Consider the following 10,612-nt stretch of genomic DNA (forward strand, 5'->3'; position numbering starts at 1 on the left):
ATATATCGTCTTTGTTCATCCCAGTTTGCCGGTGTTGAATCTCCCGCGGGTCTTGGATGACATGTTGGTGAGCCAGGATGAGCATCATTTTAGTCCCTTGTTGTTTCAGGCTATGATGTTTGCGGCGAGTGCGTTCGTAGACACAAGTACTCTACAAGCGGCTGGGTATCGGTTTCGAAGTGACTTGAGGAGGGAACTCTTCTACAAAGCGAAGGTACGAACACGTCCTACATATACGTGATATTTCAGCGTTCTAAGCAATACAGACAATCTACGAAAGCGAACTAGAGGCAGACTCTACCGTTCAAATCCAAGCACTCCTCTTAATCAGCGACTGGCACGACGGAGCGAATGCCCCCAAGGATCCCGCCTACTGGATGAGTCTGGCGATATCCACAGCGCACCGACTCGGCCTGCATAAACAGGCATACGACGGGCTTGACAGGGTCCGCAGACGGCTATTGTGGTGCATTTACGCCCAGGATATCCGAGTTAGTCTCAAACTTCGCCGTCCCAGACAACTCAAGGATGCCAGCGTCATGACTGATTCCCTCCAAGAAGAGGACCTAGACATGGGGCCTATGGATGATCGAGTCCGATCCGAATTTTCGGAGTGTGTCGAGCTGTTCAATCCTGGGAATTCACGATGGCTGCATAGAGTATATCTGCACAGCATCAATCTATGCGTGCAGATCGGCCATGTACTGGATACCTTCTACACCCCATCGTGGACCCGAAACGCCTTCACCGAGTCCCCCGTGATACTTGTCCCGCGAAGGCCACACTCAGTCCGAATGGATCTCCAAGCGGAGCAAGCCTTCGACGACCTAGCGGCCGTATATGCAGTCTTCTCTCGGGAAGAAAGCCTCCAACACGCAAATAGACAGGCCGAAATTGGGTCTCTCGGCCTCAGCCTCGCGATGCAAAAAGCCGAGCTCAATATCACGTACCACTTGGCCCAGTGTATCCTGTTACACGCACTACTATTTCCCTCTCGCTCACTCCCATCCTCTCCCTGGAAGGAAAGGCTCCGTCGTGCGACGGACAACCTGACCTCGAGTCTGCGATCGCTCTGCGACTCTCGTCCTGGGGCGGGTTTCCCCAGTATCTGCCTTCCGGCCGTTTCGCTCATCACGGCCACCCGTGTGCTGGATTTGTATGACCCAGATGAGAGCCGGGGGGTGAAAGATCAGTCGCTGTTGAATTACCAGTTTGCTAAGGATGTTTCCAGGATCCTCCGCGAGACGCACCCGGCTGCTGGTATGATTTCTATGGTTTCCCTGGCGCCCAACTCGGGACATTGTTGGTCATTTGGGTAAATTATAAATACTAAATCAGACGCTTATAACAAACAGGCTATGGCACATGGCTTTCGGGAGAAACAAGGTCTACAGCTACTACACTGTATATTCAGCATTCACCGCGAGAGCAGCCCAGCGAAATAACCATTGCTATCATCTAAACCATGAATCCAATCTTACCAACATAGGCAGTCATCTCCAAACATTTCCCTATTAGGCTTAGACACACCTAATAGGATCTCGTTATCAACTCCAAACATTTCCCTATTAGGCTTAGACACACCTAATAGGATCTCGTTATCAACTCCAACTCGAACCTGATACTCCTGTCAAGACATGAGCCAATCGTTATCCTGTAATCTCATCGCAGTGGAGATCGGTGCTCTCCCCGCATCTAAGCCCATCCTGGATCGTCACGCCTCCACCTGTTAGTGGAACCGGGTGATGGTGTTGGCTTGAGTCTCATCCTCGCGTTGATAAGGTGAGAACAGATACGGGAGTTGGAGTAGAGGTGAGGAGAAGAGGGGATGTTGGTGAAGATGTATATCTCCGCTCGTCGCCTTGCGCATCCCCTATCTTCCTACGTAGCATATAGATAATTTTGAAACATTCAACATCATTCCCTATCATGTCCGGAACACGTTCGCGAAAAGGTACTGATTATCTCACTAAACCTAGCAGTAGTCTCGCGCTAACAGTGCATCTTCAGGCTGCGCGACCTGCCGAGAAAGACGGCAAAAATGCGACGAGACGAAACCGACATGCGTCAACTGTCGATCGCGCGGCATCGAATGCGGTGGATATGCAATCCGGCTGACGGATTTCAATCACTACGAGGGATACGATGGCCAGATGGTCTGCAAGATGATTCGGGGGGAGGACAGTGCTGGCAGGCCTCCACGACCGCGTCTTAGGGCGAAACGCCGCAAGGTGCGTCCTGCGGTTTTTGGTGTGTATTTCTCTTTTCGTGTTGGTGGACTATACAGATTTATCAAAGATGGCCTAACCATGAGATATAGAGGTGGATCCCGATGTTCGCACGCAGAGGAATCCACGGTTGTCAGACTGCAATCACCCCGGACGCTCGCCCCCTGCATCGCAACCACAACCGCCGCCGGAGGAAGCCCTCGAAAGCCCAGTAGACAACGACCCATTTTCATGGATGAAGACGCCCGATGACACCAATACAGCTGGACATCGTCGCGGGTCGCAGACGGCATCAGACAGCTCGCCACAAGGGGCAGGAGAGGATCCATTCTTGTGGCCCGATTTACCCACCCCTATTTCCAGCGATTTTCTATTTTCTCGCCCTGATGATCTGTCAATGGATATTTCGTGTCCGTCATCTTTACCGGGACTGCTATCGCCCACTCTATGGCCTGATAATCTAGCCCTGGGTTTGTCACCTTTGCCGGGGTTGAGCGCCATCTTTGATGAACCTCAGGAGGGCACTGTGCGCCCTGCGGAGAGGGTCAAGACCGCGTTAGGTGCGGTGGACTTGTGTAGCGCCTCTCCTCATAAAGGCGCAGATCAGCACGTTGGAGGTCTCTTGTCGGAGGTTGATGATCGATGTGTATTCACTTCGACGCCGAATGATCCGGGGGTGTTTGAGAATTATCTCTTCAAACATTGTGAGTTATTCTTGGCCATAGAAGAAAGAAATGAGAAAAGAAAGAAATAAAACAACAGAAAAAGAATGAAAAGCTAACCCTCTTCCCTACCTCGTCTAGTCGTTGACGTCCTCGCCCCCTCGCTATACCCCCTAGACCCAGACCGCAACCCCTACACCGTCGTCTACGCGACATTAGCAGGGACCTCCCAAGCCCTATACAACGCGATCCTCTCCGCATCGGCAAATCATCTAGTGACTCTCGGACAACTCCCTATATGGGCAGTGGGACCCTACCGGCAAGCGATGCAGGACTCGTTTCGCCGGGCTGTCGGGTCCGGCACCGTGTGTCGCTCGACGGCCGCTGCAGTGCTTCTCTGCATTGCGGCTGAGGTACGCTTCTTACATATTTCGTGGACGAGCAGCGCTAATAAAAGTGATTGTAGGTCATTGGGTCGGGAATGGGCGCCTGGAGCGTCAAGCTGGGCGGGGCGCACCGGCTTCTTGCGAATGCGACGAAAGGCGATGGGATCCCGTCTGATAGCAAGTTTCTCTGGCTGCAGTATACATGGATGTCGGCTATTGGGCGTACGCTGTGGATTCCCAAGTCCTCGCCAATGCAGTTAGCTGATATCCAACCTCCGGAGCATGGTGAGCTCTCTTTCTGTTCGAGTCTGTTGGGGGATCTCATTTAAAAACTCAATTTCTAACACACCCTCCAGACCTCGATCTTCAACTGGCGCAAGAGCAAAAGCACTGGTACGGCAACATGCCAGACTACGCCATGGTGCACTTCCTCCGCAAAGCCAGCACTATCGCCCACCAACTCAGCCAAGTCCCATCATACGCCAACCCCATTCAAGCAACGCAGCGTCTCACCCCTTATATAGCCGACCTTCTCAACGAGGTGCGAAACTGGCATCCACAGCCCTCCTCCTCAACCATAGACCCCTACGCCAACTGCGCAGCCGAGGTCGGTGAGATCTGGCGACAGGGGTTACTATGCTACATCTATGCCGAGCTGTGCTCCCTGCCCAGCAGCGATGCCCGCATTCAGGAGGGCGTAGCGGCCGCGTTGGCTGCTATTCAAAAACTTAGCTGGATGCAGTCTGTTCTGTGGCCGGTCTTTATGATCGGGTTGCATGCGCTTGGGGAGGAGGACCGTGGGGTGGTTGAGAGGGGACTGTTGGCGATGAATGCGGCGCTGAAGTTTAAGACGCCGCTTTCCTTGGTGGGGATCTTGAGGAGGGTTTGGGATGGGGACATTGGGGATTGGAGGGGTTTGGTTTCGAGGGAGGGGATGGAGTTGAATATTTTGCTTTGACTCTTTCATTTTGGGATTGTATAGGATGTGCTTGTATTTGCTTTGCATGTATTGGTTATGTCCAGCCGTCATTGACTTGATATATCCATCGAATAGAAGAAGAATCCCACAGCATTGTACTATCCGAGAATAAATTAGATCAAATCCCCAGGAACCCACTTTGTATAATCCCCATTCGCCTTCAAAAAGTCAATCGGCTCCATCTGCTCGACGAACCCCCCGTACGGACGACTGATACGGTAGCCCAGCAGCTGTTGTACCTCCTCCGGGTAAGATTGGATCGTCTCAAGTGGGATAGCGAGATACTGGTTCTCGTCTTGACGGCACCATCCGGGGGTCATGAACCCTGCCAGGAGCAGACGATATTGGTCTGTAGTGCTGTTGTGCCCGGCTCCGTGGTACGTAGAGCCCAGCCTGAGTTGTCAGTCTCGTAGACGCCTTACTGAAGAAAGGGAATAAAAAGAGGAAGACCGACCAGATCAACGCGTCTCCCTTCTCCAACTCCGCCGGGCACGCCTCCTCCATACTCGGCTTTCGCTCATCATCCCACAAATGCGACCCAGGCACAACATTCGTCGCCCCATTGGCCTTCCTCGACGGTGTCCCCGCAAACATGATCCCCAAATCCGTCTCATACTTCGCCGGATGTCTCGTATGATGGCACTGGTCATCGCGGTGCAGGCCCTGCGCCTGAGACCCAGGACCCAGCCAGAACGCCATAGTGTTCGTCACCTGCGGCAAACTGGTCGACGTGGTCTTCTCTTTGCCGTACCAGACTGTCGTCGTCTTGGACAGCAGCTTGTGCGCGACTTCTTGGTACAGCGGGTTCGTGAGCAGCTTTGTTGCGAATGTGGGACTTTTCCCTGCGAGGCCGCACACGCGTCGGCTTTCTTTGGCGAAGGTCACGCCTGTGTGGTCGAAAGATTTGTTGTTAATTTCAGATTGGATCTCGGTCCATGCTTGGTCGATTACGACGGGGTCGCCTAGTTTTTCAACAATGAGGCCTCCGTCGCGGCGGAGGATGGAGAGCACCTCGTCCGCGGATGCGCTGGCTGGGACGCGGACGAGGGAAGGGGATGGCTTGATTGGGGCGATCATGTTGGACTATATCTTGTGGTTGGTTGGTTTGATTTGGTGGGATATGGTTCACTTGATATATATAGATAAAGAAATTTGAATATCTGTATGTGTATCAAACAGTAGGGCCAGAATCCGCCGTCTATCAGGTTCAGCGTCTATACTACTTGTCTCGACAATCAACAACCAACCTGGTCAACTGGATCGATTTACCAATTGGGGGCAGATAGCCGGACTGGCGTGTATTCAAGGTCACATCGATATGATAGGGTGAACATATACCCAAGTAGGCAATGCTAGCCTATATTTCCTGAATGAGAATATCTAAACCACATGGCAGTGTGAGGGGAAGACTACAGAAAGGTTCATTTCAAAGCACGACAGTTTATATCAAATTAAAGGCACACATTTTCCAGTAACTGTTACCTTATACCTAAGTCACTAGTTCATCATTCAACCAGAGTTCTTTGAAGAATCAAGATGCCCAATCCACCGCACCAAGCAAACAACCCCGCTGTCACCGAGCTCCCGGTGACATCATCTGCAAAAGAAGTCGCAGAGATCATCCGGCGCGATGGCGGCGTCATCATCAAGAACTTCATCTCGACTGACACCGTCGCGCAAATCGACAGGGAGATTGCGCCGCACTGGCAGCGCAAGGGCGTCTACAAGGGGAATTTATTCAACGCAGAGGATCCTCCACTGAGGTATGCTGCTTCTTTCATAGGATATAGAAAGAGAGATATAAAGAGAGAGTGAGAGAACTGACTCAAAGTATCAGTGGACTCTGTGGCAAATCCCCAACAGTAGCAGAGAAAGCCCTGAATCACCCCCTCTATCAAGCCGTCTCGAAGGAGCTTCTTCGCGATGTGACGTACGTACACAATCTTTTCTTGGTATCTTCTCCGCTGACAATATGCAGCTACCCCTGGTGGGGCGACTCTCGCAGCATCTGCATCTCCGACCCCATTCTCGCTGTGTCGCAGGCATTCACGCGCGGGCCCAAGACACCCGGTCAGCCATTGCACCGCGACGACATGCCGCAGCATTTTGAGCACGAGGAAGGAAGCGGCGATAGTTCGCTCTTGGGACTGCTGGTAGCTGGGACGGTGAGTTTCTTACCTTGCACCACTGTGAGAACGGACTTGCCTGATTTGACTATATAGAAATGCACCTTCGAAAACGGCGCCACGCAGCTCATCGTCGGATCTCACAAATGGGGCGACGATCGCGGCCCCGCCGATCCAGCGCTGTGCTCGACGGCGGAGATGGAGACAGGCGATGCCCTGCTTATCATTGGGAGTATCTGGCACGGAGCTGGGGAGAACATCTCGCTCGAGCGGCGCAATATCTACTCCGTGCATATGGTTCGCGGGACGCTGCGGCAAGATGAGAATCAGTATCTGGCTATTCCCAAGGACGTGGCTAAGACATATAGCGCTGAGGTGCAGGCTATCATTGGGTATTCAGTCAGTCAGCCGTACTGTGGGTATGTGGAGATGGATGATCCGGCCAAGCTGCTGAAGGAGAATGCGGGCTTTGAGCATCATGATTTGCAGGGGATTATTTTTGAGGGGCCTGGGTCGGAGAACTTCAAGGGGGAGAAGCCTCGTCTGGTTACTGTGGGTTGATTGACTTGAGCTTTATGTATTTGACGCTGTAGCTAGGATGCAGTTTATGCCAATCTTTTGGATACCAAACCTACCATTGAGGTCTATCGAGAATCAATAGACTGGCTCATGAAAAATATTATTATTAATTTCTGTATACATAGCAAAAGATTCAGTCTCCGTAATGAATATGCCTCTCATAGACATATGTACATCCACGTATATAATCTATAGATCAATCCAACTCATAAACCCTCACCCTTGTAAACTTCTCCCCTCTCGTCTCATAGAAGAACACACAATGCGTCTCCTTCCTCTCCCCTTTTCGCAACTGTATATACCCCTCCGGGCAACCCTCACGCTCAAAGTCCTCCTGCAGGACATCCTGGTCCGCATGCCAGCCGTACATTGTCTCCACGGCGAATCCGTCAGTCCCGGGGTAGAAGGATAGAATTTTGATGGTCTCGTGCATGTAGTTGTATTGGACGTCTTTTACCCGCAGGAAGGCTTCCATGTCGGAGTATTCGTGGCCGTCCTTGAAGATGGTGAAGTCCGGGTGGAAGAATTGCTGCGCGGCAAGGCGCATTTGTTTGGATTCCACGAGGGTGGTGTATTGCGTGTAGGTTGATTGGTCCATTATATCTATAGATAGATAGATAGATAGATACCTTCGATATAGGTATATAGAGGCTGGGGGTGGCACGTCTGGTGGACGCTGGGGGATATGGTGTGGAGGTTCAAGTGGATGAGAATTGAAATCAAGCAGTGGTGATGATACTAACAAATCCTTGCTTCACTCCATATAAATCAACGAAATTTCTCCGGATAGGTGCCGCTTAAGTGAAGTAGAAATCCAGGCTATTCACTACCAACTGGGTTAGACCATGCTTTCCCCACACTCTATCGCGAAACGATGCCAGTTCAAGTCAAGCGAATCGACCACGCACTCGCACCGTATATATGCCAATTTGACACCGGAAATGGGCAACCGTTCTTTCGCATCTGCTGTCCTTACCGAGATTTCCTCCCCAAATAGATAAACTATACCCCAACGAGCATGTCCAGCCCACTCCCACCCACCACAGACCAGTGCCATCCCCCGCAAACCCTAAGACACGGACGATCCCTCCAACAACTCCTCGAATCCCACTTCTCTCTCCAAGGCCGCACTATTATTCTAACAGGAGGCGCCCGCGGGATTGGTCTCCAGCTTCTCCAAGCGATCATCGCAGCCGGCGCAGACGTCGCCTGTCTGGACCTGCTCCCCGGCCCGCCAACAGAAGCGCTCGAGCAGCTCAAATCACAATGCGGGGCAGACTCCTCCGTAATCTCCTTCCACCAGTGCGACGTAACGGACGAAATAGCGGTGCAGTCTGCCGTTCGCCAGATCCAACAGCAGGCGGTGGCTCAGCGCCGACCTATCCGAGGACTGGTGAACTGCGCGGGGACACAGATCGCTGGAGAGGCGTTGTCCCTTCCTGGAGGGGACTTCCGAAGAGTCGTCGATGTGAATCTAACGGGGAGCTTCTTTGTTGCGCGTTGCGTAGCTGATGTTCTGAGGGAGACGGGGCAATCGGGGAGCTTGGTGCTTGTTGGGTCGATTGCTGGGCATGCGGCGAATCGGGTGGGTGACTTTCACTATCATTATTGATGACGTATCTAACAGATGATACAGGGAATATGGAACTCAAACTACAACGCCTCCAAAGCAGCCGTTATCCAGTTGACGCGCTCTCTCGCTCTCGAATGGGGCCAATACAATATCCGAGTGAACAGCCTCTCACCTGGCTTCATCCGCACGGCGATGACCAACGAGTTGCTGGTGGAACGGCCGGAGTTTCACGATCTGTGGATGGCGGGGGCAATGTTGGGTCGGTTGGGTGAAGTGGATGATCTGGAGGCAGCGGTGCTGTTTCTTTTGGGGGATGGGGCGCGGTGGATGACTGGGGCGGATTTGCGGGTCGATGGAGGGAACAATGCGGCGATGTGATGTAGTTGATATATCCTGCATAAAGCAGGGAGTAATAAAAAATATCGTCTTATTTGACAATGTCGTGTCGCCAGCTGAGACACCGTTTTGAGGTTAGAGGGACACAGTTTAGTGCTTCTATGGTTCTCTTCATCCTATCAGCCTGAAACAGAAGACATCAATAATCTATCCAATAATCGGGTAAATCCTGCTCTTATTCTGTCTTACATTCCGTTAGAGTCTAACACGCCAGATCCATTATCATCTTCCAGTATCATCTTACAGCGAGCCCCATACCTATTTATCAAAAGTGGTCCGGTGATCCTCTGTCTCCGTCGACGATTTGTGCCCCAACCCCCTCTGCCGTCTGCTTTCGATCGCTGGCGGAAGAAAAGGGATAACCACAAGCAACAATACACATGTACCAGCAAACACGCGGTAGCCAAAGAATTGATCTTTTCGTGGTGTGTCTCGTGGTGTGTCCCCTGGTGTGATCTTCCGTGGAGGTGTCCGGAGGAGTCGTCTGCGAACCATCATGATATTCACTGCCTGTTGGTAATCGGATAGTGGAGAGAAGATAGTCAACATTGGGTAGGATATAGTTGATATATTTAGAGGTACCGGTGCTCAATATAGCTTGTTAACCGTGCATCAAGCAGATGGTTTGATCTCGATGTTGCCAACGGGATACTTAGGGCTAATTGTACGCTATCCTTATTCGGGGGGATTAGCCTACTGTGACTGCAACGGACCAGCTTCACTCTCGTGGTTAAACCTTCTGTGGATAACGTATCCATGATCAATTCGGATGTTGACCCCCTCGGGACAATCCATCCCATGTTGAAACTGTCTCGTCGAGTGACCCAGGGTTAGTTACTCGAGCTGTGTCGCTCTGTTGACAGACTATCCACGAAAGTACATATACATACCACCAAATCTCTATCCCCATTCACATGTCTAAGAAGAATACAATATTACCTTTACCACTCACCAAGCTACAATGCCTCAAACCAAATGCTGGACCCTCCGCCAAAAACCAACCGGATGGCCCACCCTCTCAGGACCCAAATCGACCTTCGCCCTCACCACCCGCCCAATTCCTCCATTAGGCAAAAACGAACTCCTCGTCAAAACGGTCTACCTCTCCAACGACCCGGCGCAGCGCACATGGATCGATTCCTGCGCCTCCCCAGGACGGCTGTACGTCACGCCCATCGAAACCAACCAGGTGATGGCCTCGCGCGGCATCGGCGAGATCTCCACGCAGCTGCCCCTGACGGAGTCACCCTTTACTTCGACTGCGTGGGAGGAAACATTCTCGACGCCATTCTCCCCGTCATGGCCCTACACGGCCGTATATCGGCGTGTGGCGCTATATCAGGGTATAACAGCGACGACGGAGTCCAGCTCAAGAACTGGTTCCAGGTCATTACCATGCGGCTGCGGATTCAAGGGTTTATTGTTCTGGACTATGCGGCGCAGGCACACGAAGCGAGAGCGGTGCTGCGAAGGGCTATTGAGGAGGGGAAGTTGGTTCTTGATGCGGAGAGTGAAACGGTGTGTTCGGTGAGATTTGAGGATATACCGGCTGTTTGGATGAAGTTGTTTGAGGGGGGAAATCGAGGGAAGTTGGTGACGCAGTTGGAATAAGTTTGCTGGTCACAGCAATGAGTATCAATATCAAGGGTTATCAGGAAGGGGTTGAGCATCTATGCGAAGCGA

General features: G+C 52.0%; 6 protein-coding genes across 6 annotated transcripts; 5 read left to right on the forward strand and 1 right to left on the reverse strand.

Moving 5' to 3' along the window:
* Positions 1–115: 115 nt before the first annotated feature.
* P168DRAFT_282596 (fungal specific transcription factor domain-containing protein) lies at positions 116–1,462 on the forward strand (the record flags this gene model as incomplete). The annotated part of the gene is made up of 3 exons (XM_024835992.1): positions 116–214; positions 267–1,260; positions 1,356–1,462. The coding sequence occupies 3 exons, from the start codon at positions 116–118 to the stop codon at positions 1,460–1,462; spliced, it is 1,200 nt and encodes a 399-aa protein (XP_024692491.1).
* Positions 1,463–1,919: 457 nt separating this feature from the next.
* Positions 1,920–4,234, forward strand: P168DRAFT_345196 (Zn(II)2Cys6 transcription factor; the record flags this gene model as incomplete). The annotated part of the gene is made up of 6 exons (XM_024841859.1): positions 1,920–1,954; positions 2,011–2,250; positions 2,321–2,932; positions 3,032–3,303; positions 3,357–3,561; positions 3,633–4,234. Exons 1-6 carry the CDS (start codon positions 1,930–1,932, stop codon positions 4,232–4,234), a joined length of 1,956 nt encoding a protein of 651 aa, XP_024692492.1. The 5' UTR covers positions 1,920–1,929.
* A 134-nt stretch (positions 4,235–4,368) lies between these two features.
* On the reverse strand, positions 4,369–5,332 carry P168DRAFT_319355 (phytanoyl-CoA dioxygenase family protein; the record flags this gene model as incomplete). The annotated part of the gene is made up of 2 exons (XM_024840271.1): positions 4,369–4,648; positions 4,710–5,332. 2 exons carry the CDS (start codon positions 5,330–5,332, stop codon positions 4,369–4,371), a joined length of 903 nt encoding a protein of 300 aa, XP_024692493.1.
* Positions 5,333–5,791: 459 nt separating this feature from the next.
* On the forward strand, positions 5,792–6,942 carry P168DRAFT_237961 (phytanoyl-CoA dioxygenase family protein; the record flags this gene model as incomplete). The annotated part of the gene is made up of 4 exons (XM_024833587.1): positions 5,792–6,018; positions 6,093–6,185; positions 6,234–6,420; positions 6,478–6,942. 4 exons carry the CDS (start codon positions 5,792–5,794, stop codon positions 6,940–6,942), a joined length of 972 nt encoding a protein of 323 aa, XP_024692494.1.
* Positions 6,943–7,978: 1,036 nt separating this feature from the next.
* Positions 7,979–8,911, forward strand: P168DRAFT_297754 (SDR family NAD(P)-dependent oxidoreductase; the record flags this gene model as incomplete). The annotated part of the gene is made up of 2 exons (XM_024838203.1): positions 7,979–8,545; positions 8,597–8,911. The coding sequence occupies 2 exons, from the start codon at positions 7,979–7,981 to the stop codon at positions 8,909–8,911; spliced, it is 882 nt and encodes a 293-aa protein (XP_024692495.1).
* A 979-nt stretch (positions 8,912–9,890) lies between these two features.
* P168DRAFT_319359 (uncharacterized protein) lies at positions 9,891–10,540 on the forward strand (the record flags this gene model as incomplete). Its single annotated transcript, XM_024840272.1, has 2 exons — positions 9,891–10,244; positions 10,298–10,540. The coding sequence occupies 2 exons, from the start codon at positions 9,891–9,893 to the stop codon at positions 10,538–10,540; spliced, it is 597 nt and encodes a 198-aa protein (XP_024692496.1).
* Between the last annotated feature and the right edge of the window lie 72 nt (positions 10,541–10,612).

The sequence above is a fragment of the Aspergillus campestris genome (genome assembly GCF_002847485.1).
Source record: "Aspergillus campestris IBT 28561 chromosome Unknown P168scaffold_7, whole genome shotgun sequence".
Taxonomy (NCBI): domain Eukaryota; kingdom Fungi; phylum Ascomycota; class Eurotiomycetes; order Eurotiales; family Aspergillaceae; genus Aspergillus; species Aspergillus campestris.